The sequence below is a fragment of the Lethenteron reissneri genome, chromosome 40 (assembly GCF_015708825.2).
Source record: "Lethenteron reissneri isolate LAM-NWPU_2019-01 chromosome 40, ASM1570882v1, whole genome shotgun sequence".
In the NCBI taxonomy this organism is placed as follows: Eukaryota; Metazoa; Chordata; class Hyperoartia; order Petromyzontiformes; family Petromyzontidae; genus Lethenteron; species Lethenteron reissneri.
The window spans coordinates 5,317,791-5,334,247 of NC_083818.1; the positions used below are offsets into that span (position 1 = coordinate 5,317,791).

General features: G+C 50.6%; 1 protein-coding gene across 1 annotated transcript in view; it reads left to right on the forward strand.

The window, feature by feature from the left end:
* Positions 1–16,457, forward strand: part of LOC133352369 (hormone receptor 4-like) — a 98,143-nt gene that overhangs the window by 56,664 nt on the left and 25,022 nt on the right. The window contains exon 2 of the mRNA XM_061567963.1: positions 8,728–9,898. Within this exon, the coding sequence (XP_061423947.1) occupies positions 8,728–9,898 (1,171 nt within the window). The remainder of the gene's footprint in view (positions 1–8,727; positions 9,899–16,457) is intronic.

The following is a 16,457-nucleotide window of genomic DNA, read 5'->3' on the forward strand; positions in this document are numbered from 1 at the left end:
TTCACTTTTGGAGGCTCGGGTCAAGACTTTTATTCGTCTTCTTAGTTCTTTCGGTGAAGTCACGTAGAAGGGAAATAATAAAATTGAAACATAATAAAATAATTCTCACGACGTTACTTGATACAGCTATCGTGCTGTGACGGTTCCACCTGAAGACGGAAGCTTGTGTTGCCTCCGAAACGTCGTGAGAATTATTTTATTATGTTTTATTTTTATTATTGTATTATTTCCCTTCTACGTGACTTTACCGAAAGAACCAAGAAGATGAATCCCTGCAGTCACGAAAGCTTTAAATCGAAGCTTTTATTCGTGTTTACAAAAAAAGAAAGGAGCACACCTCCACGATCAGAATGATCGTTTATTATAAACACCGCCGCACGAAAGCGCGCCGCTGCTCTCCCAAAAGAAAACGATCGCCGCGGATGAACTCGCGGAAAGTCGACGGTGACAGAGCACCGCGAACGCCTTCGTTTTGAAACGCGTGAAGCAGGAGGTCGCCACCGTCGCCACTGCCGCGGTACACCATGGTACGTCACCTGCACCTTTTGTGTTTTTTTTTTCTCGCGCCGGCAGACGAAGCCATTCGAGCCACGCGTGCGCGGCCGTGTGCGGGAGGTTATTTGCCTCCGATGAGAAATGTTGAATTTTGTTTAAAACGCTCTTGTGTCGTTCTCCCATGCTTTGGGTATCTTATCTCATTTACAGCTGGGAATTTAATTCAAAATGAGCCCCCCCCCTCTCTCCCACCGACTGTGCCCCCCACGCCCCACTCCATGTACCACGATGGCTAGGAGATGTTAACTACCTCGGCTGGTATACAGGAGGTCGTGGGTTTGATACGGACACTGACGCCTGCTGCTGTATATTTGGAGTTTGCGTGTCTCTCTCTCCCCGTGGTCGCGTGGCATTTTTCTCTGGCTCCTTCGGTTTTCTCCTCCACAGTTAGAATCAACATTCCACGTTCAGAGTATTTGGCTGCTGCTCTTAATTTCCACGTGATGATGATGAGCCACTTCGTTGAGCTATCATTTGTGTTTGCCAGATTGCTTCTGAAAAAGAGCTATATAGCACCGTGGGCCTTACCTGGTAAAATCTAAATATGTTATTGTTTAAATTGTTTAGTTTTACGCACCCCACCTGCCTCCTATGCGCACACGTCGTAGATGACATTGACAAACGATCTATTTTACCGTTGACGTTTGACACTTTTGATGTTGCGCAGAAGAAGGGGGTGCAAACCGGCCACGTCGACCTCATTCTCCTTGATTGTCGCGTGAAGCGAGAGGCATCTGCCATGGGAATGTGAAATGTCTACCACCACTGTACCGGTAATGGAGGTTACTTCCCCCCTCCCCCCCCCCCTGCATTAGTCAATCTGTGCTCCGCTCGGTGTATGTATAATACGTAATCGTAACAAGCATTTGCACATTTCACCCATTAATATTAATATAATTTCCGGGGGTATAACAATGCCCGAGCCCCTTTGGACAAAATACAACACCGTTAGTCAACTTTACTTTATGGCTTTTATATGTGCCAACGCATGCCTTGGCGGCTGATTAACGAAATGTTCTCTTTTTTAGCGAGGGCAACGGATTGCATTGTTTCGGTGTCTTTTGCCCTCGGTTTTTGTTTTGGCATTGAATAACAACAAAACGTAATGGCAACAATTTTCATCTTGCAGCTGCTCCCACCGCCACACAGAATTCGCCTCCCTCGCTCTCGAAAAGAGAGGGGAAACGACTCGGAGACGCCAGGAGGAGGCATCTCATATGAATGGGAAGGCAGCAGCAACCACAATTGCTCAAGGGCTTAGGTCCTCTATATATTTTTTTTATTTTAACAGGTAAGGCCCACGACCTGGCCACAAATAAAAGCTGATCATCACGTGGAAATGTATTGCAGCCAAATACTCTAAATGCGTGTTTCTAAATGTGGAGGGAAAAACCGGAGGACCCGGAGAAAAATACAGGCAACCATGTGGAGAACAGGCAAACTTCTAATGTATGCAGTCGCTAGGGTCGGAATCGAACCCATGAACCTCCTGTATACCAGGCGAGGTAGTTGACATCTCGAAATTAAGTTATTATCGGCTAATGAATGAGCGTTTACACTTGGGAGGAAACCAGAGCGCCCGTACAAAAAAAAAAAAACTCACGTGTGCGAGGGGGCAACGCTCTATCCCGGCCGCCACGGGTAACAGGACGGACAACACGACAACAACGGCAACGACAACAAGAAAATAGTCGGCAAACAAAATTAAGATAACCAAACATTAAAAGACCCGACGAGCGGTCGCGGATGATTGCGTGGCACCGGGGGTCGTGCGGGAGACCCCCTCGAGCATCGCGACCCCCGCACGCTGACGACGATATCCAAGCGCAGATCTTCCCGATCGTCGCCGTCTGGAACGCGATACCCCTTGCCACCCCATCGCTAAATTTACGCGCCTTCCCGTGGCATAAAAATGGTAAAAAAAAAAGAATGTGATTGCTTGCTCTAGATGGGAGGCAAATGACACGAGTCTGGCGGCGCAATTGCGTTGTAAGTAGTAATGAAAGAAACATCTTAAGTAAGGTAAAGAAGAAACGTATGGATTTCTAAAAATAGATTTCTCTCTTCGTTCTCTGTAGGGAAAATGCCTTCAGCAATGATGATCGCCGTCAGGTGGTTTGAGAGTCCATTCGCAAGTGATGGGGGCCTGTTTTATCTCCTGGCCGTCACCTTTGCCACGTACCGAAGCAAAATCGAGGATCGATAGCCGGGTGGCTCCACGGTCAAAAAAGCTGAGCCAGCACTGCTTAGATGCTGGCTTCGAATCCAGTCCTCGGCCATCTGTGATTTAAATCTGGTTCTCCAGTGCAGTGAGTTCAGAGTCAGACGATGTATTTATACTGGAGGAATCCCACGAGCTGATTTTATTACGTGACATGAAGTAGGACCGTTGCCCGAAACGTCGTCTGTTATATATATTTTTCCCTTTAAGACAAGACACACACACACACAGACGTATTGAAGAACGTGTCGAGTGTTTGATGCTGTTAGTGTCATCGTGCACCACTGTCAACGCAGCAGCAGCATCACTAAATACTCCATTTAATAACATAATAATAGTACAGGCTGGAAAACCATGCTGCTTCAAACAGCAATAACTACAACAACAACACAAAGATCAGAGGGGAGGGTCAGAACGTCACAAAACAAACAATATGAAAACACGATAGGAGTGCAAAGTATAGGAAACGTAAGCAAATTTAATTTAAAAAATATGTACAAGAAAAACTAAACAATTTTTTTATGTTATCAGGTAAAGCCCACTGAGTTATTAGCTTTTTCAGAAGCAACATGGCCACAAATGATAGTTCAACGAAGTCACTTGATGTGTGGACATTTATAGCAGCCGAATAATCTAAATAATCTAAACGCACGTTGATTATAAACGTGGAGAGAAATACTGGAGGACCCGGAGAAAAAAATTCCATGTGACCATGGTCAGAGAGACATGCAAACTCCAAATATACAGCAGGCGTCAGGGTCGGGATCGAACTCCCATCACGTAACATTCGGTTTTGCACTCGATTTGACTAAATTCCAGGCCTCAAAATTTTCATGTCGTTTTGACTGCCGTGCGATGAATATTGCCGCTCGTATGTAGATCCCGTGACATCAATTGCCCAGGGTGGGGTCATCGTCTGCCGGCGTCACGGTCAAAAAATGTTTGGGGCCAAATCAGGAAGAAAATGACACCGCAAATTACTCAATTGGGAATACATTATCACCCCCGTCCTCCTCCTTCTTTTACCGTGACAACTTGACAGGACCCTCCAAAATAGAATCACAAGACTCATCAGCGTTGTTTTCACCGAGTGAAGAAGCGTCGTAATAATAATTGTCCAAACGGCAGAGAGCATCTCGTGTGATGCGTCATGGAAACGGCACGGGGTGGTGGGAGGGGGGATATGGGATGGGGAGGGATGGTGCGAGGTAGGGAGGCAAGCGGACAATACGTGGGGTCATGGTCCATCTCATCTGGGATGTGGGGAGGGGCGGGTGGGGGAGGGGGTTTGAGGTCTGGGAGGGTGGGGGAAGCTGCTGGGATGTGGGACTTACCCAACTCCCACCCTCACATGGCAGCTCTCTTCCCACCCGGCCACTTACCGCTTCGATAGCAAGGAGGTGGTGGGGAGGGGGGGTCACACGAGGTGGTGGCTGTGAGCGCGGTTCAGTAAGGCAGGGCCTGGCTCCGGCCTCCTCTTAAACCAGTTCGTGTTCCGTCATTGCTGTGACTTGCTGACCCGCCCCATGCTGAACATCTTGTGAAAGAAGGGCTTCGTACGCTCATCGGATTCGTCCAGACTAAGTAAAGATACTGATGATCCTATTTGGCGGCCGAAATAGGATCATCAAACGCAGAGCCTCTCCCTGTCCGATTCTCGTCCTGTGAGTGTTTTTTTTTGGCTCTTCGAATCGACCGGCGAGCCGGTAGAATTACACGTTGCCTGGCGCCATGTTGAACGCTCACGGCGCGTGACTTAATTTAATTTGTTTGGCTGTGTCGGGTGGGGTTCAGGGTGTTGGCGGAGAGAGACAGCCCGGCAAATACGGCGTCGATCTCGGCTAGCGTGCGGTGGGAGCGGTTTGTGGCCAGCGTTGACCCAACGTTGCCATGGATATCGTCCGCTCATCGGAAATTATTCCAAAGTCAGGCTTCGTGATATGTCACGAACCGGGCCTGAATTGTCCACTTGAACGAATGATACGAAAGAGAAAAAGAGAGGAAAACGCGCGCGTATTTTCGGGCTACGTTGCGCCGACTTAAAAATCTCTCATCACCGTCAAGCAAACGGTGAAGACCCGTGAGCTGTAATTGGGCTTCGAGATAAATGTTGTGCGGCAGGTGTTTTTTTATCTTATTTTATTCCTGGAGTCCTGGAGAAATTGCCCCGGTGTGATGGCCGTTGTGAACGGACAATGCACGCGGAGCCGTGTGGCTTCCCGTGACCCCTCGTGACCCCCCCTCCCCAGGTTGCCGATCAAATTGAACCCCCGGGAGAGAGAGACGGAGGGAGGGAGATAAACGCGCGCCTGTTTTTGGGTGGCTCTGCGTTACGTGCAACAGAAATATTTACTCTATCTACCCGCCTTCAAAATTGCAGGGTGACCGTTGGAGGGACGCAGCTGGCCAACGTGGTGGCAGAGCGCATGCGTTCGTGTGTGTGCGCTTGTGTGTGAGCGCGTGTGTGCGCGCGTGTGCGCGCGTGTGTACGCGCGTGTGTGCGCGTGTGTGCGCGTGTGTGTGGGGAGAGGTGGCGTAGCGGTTAGTGCACTGCGCTACGAACTCTGCGACACGGGTTTGATTCCTGCTCACGGCCAACACCAGTGACGACTATCTTGACCGGCCGTGGGCCTCCCCTAGGTGAGGTGTGTAAACATCGCCACCGGGGAGACAAAGGCGGCCGGGCGTTGTGCTGGCCAACCACCCCCTCGTGTGCCGTGCCGGCCATTATAGGTACTCGTGAATAGCACTTGCCCCGACAGTATGTTAAGGCTTTACGGGGGATCTTTGTCTTTGCACATCTTTGTGCACCTCGGGCAGTTGTTGCAGGTAGGTAGGGATAAAGATGATGCAATTAAGAGGGGACGATAAGAGAGGGGTGGAGTGAGTATGGAATAATGAACTTAATTGTAAATAACGAGTTACCATTTCCATTCTGCCAACCCAGTGAAGAATGACAACGTTGGGTTAACAACGTTGAACGCTGCGGTGGCGAGATGTTAACTACCTCGTCTGGTATACAGGAGGTCGTAGGTTTAATCCCGATCCTGACGCCTGCTGTATATTTGGAGTTTGCATCTCTCTCTCCCCGTGGTCGTGTGGATTTTTCCTCCAGGTCCCACGGTTTATCCCTCCACATTTAGAATCAACGGTGAGTTGAGAGTATTTGGCTGCAATTCATTTCCACGTGATAAGCCACTTTGTTGAGATGCCATTTGTTGGCCAGGTCACTTCTGAAAAGAGCTATACAGCTTAGTATGGTACCTCAACGCACACGGGAGTTTTCGCAACATCTTTTCGGTGACCCACCACCAACACATCGCTGCTGCCTCCGGCAATGCTCATGCGACAGCGTAGCCACCATTGCCCTTTGTCAATCCACTGCTGGATGAAGGCCTCCCAACCCCCTGTTGGGTTATTTGCTGGTCAGGTAGCGGGGGGGGGGGGGGGCGGTCGGTGAGTGTGTACTGTGTGTCATATTAAATATGTGCGATTGTCCAAAAAAAAATTACAAGAGTGTTTTCTACCCGCTGCACACGGCAACTTGCATAACAATCAGACAGCCAAGGTCGTTGGATTCACGGCACTCAACGCATTCGTGCATTAACCACCGAAGCACTGTTCTCCCAAGTTGGTGTTTAACATTGCACAATTTGACACTTGGAATGAATGGGTCTTTTTCACGACCCAAGTGCAGGGGCCGTCAAAGTGTGTAACGCTTGCAAGCGGGCAAAGTGGTAATTGCATCTCGGCACACTTCGGGAGCAGGGCCCCGGCGACACCACTACTCATGCGCTTTGCGTGCCGGCGTTTACTTGGATGTATCGTGTTAATTCTCAGCCAAAACACGACGTATGAAATAACAAGATAGCTCACTGACTGCTCAGCCACACTGGGGGAGCGCGCGTGGAGGTGGGAAGAAAAGTTTGAGCTGGCCGAACTCTCGCAAATTGAGTCACCGGAGACGGAGTCGAGTTGACCCGCGGCCAAATTAATCTGGCTGATGGACTTTTTTCTTTCCTGGGCGAGGAGCGATGATGGCACGCCGCTGCGCCACGCGCTGCCTTGGGAATTTGCCTCCCCCCCGCCCCCCACACACCTTTTGGATCTTCCGGGTTCTCGTCGCCGCGTTTTGCTGGAGTGCCGCGCGAGAGGAAAAGTTTCGAGAGAAACTCTTTTCAAACGGCGGCGTCACAGCGCTACCGTCGCTGGCATGCCCCTTCGCCCCCCCACCTAGTGCAAGGGGTGAAATGGAATCGTCCACCACCATCTACCACCGTCTACCTGTCCAATAATCCCCCCCCCCCACCATCACCATCATAGCCCGGTGCCTGGACCCCCCCCCCCCCCCCCGTGGCCTCTCTGTGGTCCTCTCAGTGCAGCTGCACCGCCTTCAAACTCAGTAGCTGTTAAGATCAACCACGTGTTTTTTTACCTTCCTCTCAAGTAAGGCGGCGGAGAAACTGCGGAACCTCCGATGACCGTGCCGTGCTTTCACAGCGGCCTAGCGATGGCTGCCCACCTGTTCTGGTTGAGTTTTCCCAGGATCGCCCTCTTGTTCATTTGACTGTCTTTGGAAATCTGTTACGTTTTCCCGGGACATGAATTGGCCCAGTTTTTGTCACTTGAACAATCGTATTCTTCTTTTTCTTCTTCTCATTTCGTATGGCTGCTGATGTAGATGTCGAGCAACAACTGCAATTTCCCATTCAAGTGGTCAAGCCAGGTAACCGCGTCAGGAGTAGCAGAGTGTATCGCCGTATTGTTTGTTGTGGATTGGGAAATTGCGTCGTCACGTGTTGTACGGTCTGTTCTGGACGACCACAGTCGCACATTGCTGGAGAGTTTTTTCATGTTCCATTTGTCCATCGGGTATCTTGGCATCGACCGCCATGGGTTGTGTCTGCTATTTAGGGTGGACCATGAGCTTCGTGGGAGATCAGAATCGTTTTTACAAGCTCATGCATTGGTGTTGAGCTCTCCCCCTCTTCTGGTATTGTGAGATATTCTTCTGCCCTTGATTCGTTTTAGTTTTGCATAGCTCAAAGGTGGCGACCCCGAACGGCAGCAATGGTTGGCAAGGGGCATAGATAACATGTGGACAACCACTTTTGGACGGATGTGACCCAAATGACAGGTAGCAGTGATGCATGGATAGGCAACTCTAGAACGGTTTCATCTACGCTGCGGTGAAGAGTCCCAGTGATGTCTGCCACTGCATCACTGCTGCTGTCAGGAAATGGCGATTGTTTTCTTTGCTTGCGTATTGCACAGAGGCCGTGTTGTTTTGACACCTCTTTGTGTTGTTGTTGTAGTTATTGCTGTTTGAAGCAGCATGGTTTTCCAGCCTGTACTATTATTATGTTATTAAATGGAGTATTTAGTGATGCTGCTGCTGCGTTGACAGTGGTGCACGATGACACTAACAGCATCAAACACTCGACACGTTCTTCAATACGTCTGTGTGTGTGTGTCTTGTCTTAAAGGGAAAAAATATGTATAACAGACGACGTTTCGGGCAACGGTCCTACTTCATGTCATGTAATAAAATCTAATATTATCGCGCGCTATGAAGACGGGACATTGTGCCCATCAGAGTGTGCGGGGGAAGGACAACAAACGAAACACAAGAAGCCGTGGTAAAGAAATTAGAAATTAGTTTTTCAATATAGATGATGTAATAGTGCGTGGCTCCAGTGGCTTCCAACTATCTGAAGGAAGAGCGTTCCAGATGGCTGCAGAAGTGCATCTGAAAGTGCGCAACGCGGTGACTGCCAAAAGCCGCCGACGTCGCTGCTGTGAGGATGACCGGAGTTCGCACGATGATGGTTTATGCGCCACGGCAAGATCGGCAAAGTGTCGTGGTTCACTCGCGGCACAGCACCTTGGGCACGTGTGACGAGAGCCGCGTTTTTTTCCTCTAAGACCGCAACTCCGTTTTCCGCCCACAGATGTCTTGCGTGAGGCCGCTCTGGGCATGGGGCCTGTGGACGGTGCTGGTCAGCCTGGCGCCCACCGCGTGGCCTGGCCTCGGCACTCACGCGCTCCACCCGGACGCTCCCACCGCTCCGGGCCCGCGGCCACCTGGTGCCCGCCCATGCCTGGCGCCGGTCTGCCCGCGGTGGAAAACGACGATGACGACGACGACGACACCGAAGCGCTCGCCGGGGCTCGCCGCGTTGGACTTCCCCGGCCGGAGCGTGAACCCCGCCGAGCGGCGCCCTGGCGGTGCAGTGGACGCCGGAGCCACGGGGCGTCTCCTCGGATCCAAAGGTGCTGCGGCGGCGGCAGAAAGCGACGCCGCTAACCGGATGGCGTTCCCCACCAGCCCAGTTCACAGCAACGCTGTGCACCGGTGGCCAGCAGCGCGATGGACGGTGGCACCGGCGGCGGCGGTGTTGTTCCCTGGGTTGGGCAGCGAGAGTGTGAACGGGCGGTGGACGCGGTCGGTCGTTCTGCCGGTGTTGCCGCGGGCAAGGCAGGATTCTCTGGGTGCCGTCATTTCCAAAGCGCCATCGACGGCGACAGCAACCGCGGCGGTGATAGCGCCGCACTGGACGACGATCGCACGGCGGTGGCCGCAGCGGCAGCAGCAGCGGCAGCGTCGTCGTCGTCGCCGACTGACTCGGCGGGGGGCATCGACTGGCCGGCCCAAACCTCGGCCGCCCCGGAAGGCCCCGACGGAGGCCCCGGAATACTTGGGAGCCGGCGGCGGCTGGAGGGGCGGCATCGGCGAAGCCGAAACGACGACGTACAACGGCACGGTGGAGTGGGGCCCCACGGCTGCGGACGAGGACCTGTCTTCGATCGAGGACGGGGAGGATTTGCCGAGCCCGGTCGGGGGGATGGCGGTGGCGGCGGCGTCGGCGGCGCCGGCAGCGACGGCGACGACCACAGAGACTGGAGACAGACGTGGGAGCGACGATGGCAGGAATGTGAACGAGCACGGCGAGAGCGAGGAGGAGGAGGAGGCGGGGACGGGAGGAGACGGCGATGGCGATGGCAGACGGGGAGAAGGGACGACGTCGCCGGTGCGGATCCGCACGCCGGCGAACGTGGACTGGGGGCGGGGCAAGGACATCGCCGTGGACCGGACGCCTGGCGGAGCGGCGCGCTCCAGCGGTGAGATGCGCCGCGTCCGCAGAGTCACCGTGACGGGTCGGTGACGATCGGTCGAGTTAAAAAATCATTCGGATCCAGGAAGGGGGCGAGGGGGTGGGCTGGGGGCCGTTGTCCAAGACTAACGTTTTGGGCAAGGATCCCTTTTTATTTTCTCATGTAGGCTTTGTAAATGTCGTAGGTTTACTCTACAATGGACAACCGGTGTGCTGAACTCGTAACTAATTGGCACGTTTTGTTTGCGTGACAAACCTTACTAATTGGTTGTGTCGGGTGGTGGCAGGTTAAACGACACATTGATATTCACGCGATCTTACCCAACAACGTCCATTACAAATGATCAATAATGGCAGTGTTGTTGACGAATGTGTGTCGGAGTTTTTTTGCACCATTATGGTTATTAGGATTTTGATAGCGTGGCACCCCAGCTATGGAACGCCTTGCTACTTGAAATCCGGCAATCAAAGTCGGTAGATATATATTCTTAGGATTTTTCGGTAAAGTCACGTAGGTAAAACATCAAAATTAATGAAAATAAAATAAAATAAAACAAAAATCACGACGTTTCGGAGGCAACACAAGTCTCCGTCATCAGGCGGGACCGTCACAGCCGAATTAGCTGCATCAAGTGAGGCAATGATTCAAGATGTAATCCCTTATAAGCAAGTTGAAGGGGGGAGGAGAGGGGGGGCTCATCAGAATGTGGTAGCCAATGAATGGAAACGTATCGGGAGGGAGGGGGGAGGGGCTCAAAGACAGCACGGAGTGCTCAACACATTGGGCAGAGAGGGGGAGGGGAGGCCTAATACACATGAAAGACAAAAGAACGAAAATGCCCCTGTTTATACCAATGCTGGCTGAACAATGAAGAGAGTACTGTTAAAAAATAACTGGGAATGTTAACACTCGGTAAAGTAAAGTAAAATAGTGCCTGTAGATATATTTAAGTCTGCTTTGAAAACCCATCTCTTTAAAGAAGGCATGCGCATTTTTACAATTGAATACACTGGTCAACACACTTTTTCTGGCATAAGGTATTCCAACGGTTTTAAGGTAATTTTGGGGTGCTGATTCCATGCAATATTTGAGATATCAAATATTGCATTTTCAATAAAAACTGCAGAAGAAAAATATTAAATAAATGTGGAAATCTACATAGAATTATATTATAAACACACTATCCTAAAAATACAGCACCATATTTTAACACTAAAGCAGTCACTGACTCGCAACAACTTGCAATCATAAGTGACAGAGTTAATTTCGGGTAAAATCAATGAAAATGGGGTATGCCGATAGAATAACAAGTATAACCCGTAAAAACTAAGTTTTTCACTATAAATCTTTTATATGCGTGGCGGCTAGAGTCCTCTCGTCCTCTGGCTTGAGATGGCTGCCACCTATGGGTCAGATGATTTTGTCCTAAAAAGTGTAAAATTTTTGAAAAAAATTTTCACGAACATTAATTGTCACGCACAACGAGTCTGTGTGGAAAATGTCAGCTCGATTGGATCACGGGAAGTGAGTTAAAAAACAACCGAAAGATTTGCACGGTCGTAAGCAAGCAAGCGCGCAAGTAAACTTAATATACAGGATAAAAAATTTAACCCGTAAAAACAAAGTTTTTCACTCTAAATCCTTTATATGCGTGTTCAATGGGCCACAATCCAGCCCACATTGGTCTTTGAAACGGGCGGAAAGAGTCTTCTCGTCCTCTGGCTTGAGATGGCTGCCACCTATGGGTCAGATGATTGTCTGGCAGCATTAAACAATTGGTAATTAAATATGTAATTTTTTTTCCCTAAACAGTGTTAAATTTGGAAAAAAAAATTCACGAAATGCATTGTCACGCACAACGAGTCTGTGTGCAAAATGTCAGCTCGATTTGATCACGGGAAGTGGGTTAAAAAACGACCGAAAAATTTGCACGGTCGTAAGCAAGCAAGCAAGCACGCAAGCACGCAAGCAAGCAAGCAAGCGAACTTAATATAAAGGATTTCAAAATGAGATGTGATAGAGCAAATCTGAGATCAGATTTGGAATCAGCACCCTGAAATTAGTCTAAAACAGCTGCAAAAGTCCAGGCCAGAAAAAAAATGTTTTTTTTGTTGTTGACCAGTTTTATAACTCTTAACCAGTTCGGCGAAGGCTCGGATCCGAACACCAGATCCTCAATCGTGAAGGTCCCAAGCTCGGCGAAGTGCCCTCCGAGCCACTCCCAGTCGCCCCGATCTCTCTACGCTCCTCCCTCGTCCTCTATGCACGGCCGTGCGCTGCCGCCCGCCTCGATGGCACCCGTCGCATATTCCTGAGACGCGCAGAGATCAACACTCTGTTCTCGTTCGCAAAGCGCCACTGCCAAACCTCACCATCTATATTGCCGCGCCAGTGTGCGGAACCCCTTTTTTGGGGGGGAGAAATTGTGAACGAGATTTATATATTTATTTGGGGAGGGGGGGTGGGTGGCGGGGCTTGCAAAACATCAACGTTTATTTTTCGCGAAGAACATTTCATTTTCAAGCGAGTGTAATTCTTTCTACCTCCACCCCCACCCCCTCCCCATCCCCCGGCTCTCATCAACTCTCCGCTGCCATTTGCGCGCGGCTCTCAAGTCAACTTCCAAACGACCCAGAAGCACCGCCGCTTAATAGTTGCGCCCGCTTCCCACTCCACGATAAACAAATCTGCCGAGCTGTTATTAATAAGTCATTGAACAATCGCGCGCGTTTGCAGCCAGCTTTATTGCTCATTAATAAGGCATTCCCGGAGCTCTGAGCCCCCCCCATCAAGGTGAGATCTGAATCCTCAGAATGCATCTCGACAACACTCTGGCTCTGCATATGTATTTATTCTTTTTTTTTCGATTTAAAGCTTTCGTGACTGCAGGGATTCATCTTCTTGGTTCTTTCGGTTAAGTCACGATGAATGGAAATAATAAAATAAAATAAAAACATTAAAAATTAATTAATAATTAATTAGGGGTATGCATTCATGTTGAATGTCACCCACGTGTCCGCACGTAGCCAACCGTGCTAATCGGAGGTGCGGTGCTGCAGCGTGCTTCTTCATCCGCTTGCCTTTCATTCGTCCGTTCATTCACGGGGTGGCGGCGTTTGCCAGAGGCCCTGCATCACGGCCCCACCAAGCACCGGCAACGCTTCCCACATGGGGGGTGGGGGGGGGCGGTGGGGGGAGTTGCTCACGGCAGAGGGCGATGCTTTTGCTGCGCACGCGACACCACTGGAGCCGTGCACAAGCAGAGTCAATTACCCCGCTGTGTACGTCCATGGAGGGGCAACGCGTTTCTGAAAGTTGCGGCGACGAATATCGAAACGACGTATTTGTACGTCGAGGCGATTTACGGGGCAGTAGTAGGTGGTGGAGGAGGACCGGCTGAGAGGCGATGGATAACGGGAAAGGACGGATGACGATGCCGTCAGTGACGTGAGCGTGTGGGGTTTGAGGCGACAGCAAATCGGGGTTCACGGTGTTTGTAATCAAGTGATGACGTATGTGCGAAACGACGTAAATGGGGGGAGATGTCCACTGCAATCGTTCAGCTTTGGGATGTTTGGGCAAATACCACACCAGTTACATCGTACGTGGTTTTATATATTTATTCTTAGCTCGGGGAGGAAACTGAAGAAGCCAGAGGAAACCCATGCTGAACAGGGGAAGAAAATGTAAATTCCATGCAGAAAGGGCACTTGGACCAGGGATCGAACCGCAGCCCTTCTTGCTGACACCTGCAAATCAAACAAAATTCACCAAACCGCCACGTTGTAACTCCTCCGCGGAGAGCACACCGATCGGGGGCATTGTGAACTGTGATCATAACGGGGAGCGCACTTGTAAAGGTTACTTGGTTTGTAACGCAGACGATGGTGCCATTTTTAGTAGCCAAGATACCTGGCTATTTTACATAGAGACCCATAGAGATACATAGAGTGTGAGTATTGAGTGTGTTTATTATGTGGACGATGGTCCCTTTGAGTGTCCAGTTGCCCCGCTGTTCTACGTGGGAGATCCGCCCATGGTGGTGCTGCATGAGCACAGCAGAAGGAGTAGCGGCGACGGAGACGAAATGACCACAAAAAAACCCCACCAACAGTGCCTAAAATGAGTAACAGGGTGCTTGAAGGAACAGTGCACGGCTAACGTAAGCGCCCTGGTGTTGGTGCAAGGCATAAAATCCGAGGGTGGTGGTGGTGCTGGAGGGTGTAGTGGCAGTGGTGGCGGTGGTTGTGGTGGAGGCGGTGGTTGCGGTGGAGGCTGTGGTGGCGGTGGTGGTGGTGGTGGAGCCGGTGCTTGCGGGGGTGGCAGTGGTGGCGGTTGCAGTGGTTGTGGTGGTGGTGGAGCCGGTGGTTGTGGTGATGGTGATTGCGGTTGTGGCGGTGGTTGCGGTGGTGGCAGTGGCGGTGGTGGCGGTAGAAGCAATGGAGGAGTTCGTGATGATGGAGCTGGTGGTTGCGATTATTGCGGTGGTGGTGGAGCCGGTGGTTGCGGTGGTGGCGATGGAAGCGGTGGAAGCAATTATCGCTGTCAGCGGTAAAACTGCGCGCGCCGCAGGCGTCTGTCGACCGAGTAAACCGGAAAGGAAGGAATCAAGCAAATGATGGATTCTTGAGCCATGCCAACGTCATCACCACCCCCCTTTGCGATGTCCTTTAAATGGTAATCGTTGCTCCAGATGTTGTGAGCATAGGCACGCAGCAAAAACTAAGAAAACCAGCCTTCTATTATATGCATTCATATATATTTAGTCTACGCATTTTAATGAAGTACTCGCAATAAACCTGCAAGGGTGGGCTTCTCTAAACGAAGGCAAATGTCCTTAAGTGCTGGTAAAGTGCTGACAGGGTGTGGGCAGGATTGCTGTCATTGTCATTGCTGTTGTCATCGGAGTTGCCGCTGATGCTGCCGCCACCGCCAGTATTCGGCAGGGTAGCATCGGGGGGCAGCGAGCCTCATGGCGCCCGGCAGGGCCGGCTTGGAAGACAAGCGAGCCGATCACGGGTCACCAAATGGGTCACCTAACGGGTCACCGAACGGTTCACCTAACATGTCACCTAATGGGTCACCTAATGGGTCACCTAACATGTCACTTAATGGGTCACCTAATGGGTCACCTAACGAGTCCCCTAATAGCTCATCTAATATGTCACCTAACGGGTCACATAATGGGTCACCTAATGAGTCACCTAACGTCTAACCTAATGAGTCACCTAATGAGCCAACTAACTGCTCACCTAATGGGTCACCTCACGGGTAACATAATGGGTCACGAATAAGTCACCTAACGGCTCACCTAACGGCTCACCTAATGGATCACCTAATGGGTCACCTAATGGGTCACCTAACGGGTCACGTAATGGGTCACCTCACGGTCACCGAATGAGTCACCTAACGGCTCACCTAATGGGTCACCTCACGGATAACCTAATGGGTCACCGAATGAGTCACATAATGAGTCACCTAATGGGTCACCTAATGGGTCACTTAATGGATCACCTAATGGATCACCTAATGAGTCACCTAATGGATCACCTAATGGGTCACCTATTGAGTCACCTAATGGATCACCTAATGAGTCACCTAATGGATCACCTAATGGGTCACCTAATGAGTCACCTAATGGATCACCTAATGAGTCATCTAATGGGTCACCTCACGGGTAACGTAATGGGTCACCAAATGAGTCACCTAATGGGTCACCTAATGGGTCACCTAACGGGTCACCTAATGGGTAACCTAATGAGTCACCTAATGGGTCACCTAATGGGTCACCTAACTGGTCACCTAATGGGTAACCTAACGGGTCACGTAACGGATCAATAGCGTCTCCCTCTGCTCGAGTGAGCATTTGGTCGACGCTCGTCTCCCGGGGAGATGCTGAGCCAGTGATGGAAATTCAACATTACCATGGCATGCGTCAGTTGCTCCACAGGGCGGCCGTGACAACCCGATGAGTTGTTGAGATTCAAGGTTGCTCACAATTCGGTTTGTCAATTAAATAGGATTTTAGTTTTTTTAAGTTGTGATGAACGTAGCGGTCCCTAGTATCAAGTGAACATATTTCTTATGACATATACAAGTGTAAAAACGCGACTCTTACATCTAGAAAGTTGTATCCACCCACTCGCGCACTGACCCATCCATCACTCACACAGCCGTTCACTCAACCACTCACTCATCCACCCGCCTCCTCACCAACCCACCCATCCACTCGCTCATTTGTCCACACAACCACTCACCGACCCACTCACTTACCGACTCACCTACCTACTCACCCACTTACACACCCATCCACTCACCCAATTACCCATCCACTCACTCAACCACTCACCATCCATCTACCACTCACTCGTACACCTAGCCCTCTTGGCAATCAAGTCGACACCATACCCAGCTGGAGTAGCTTGTTCATCATAAGTCGATGTCATTGGATCAACTATTATGAGCCATCTCTTGTCCGACCCAGATCCTATAACTGCCCTGAAGGTACCAGCTTCTTGACACGTAAAACGCCTTGGCATGTGGGACATGATGAGTCAAGCTCCTG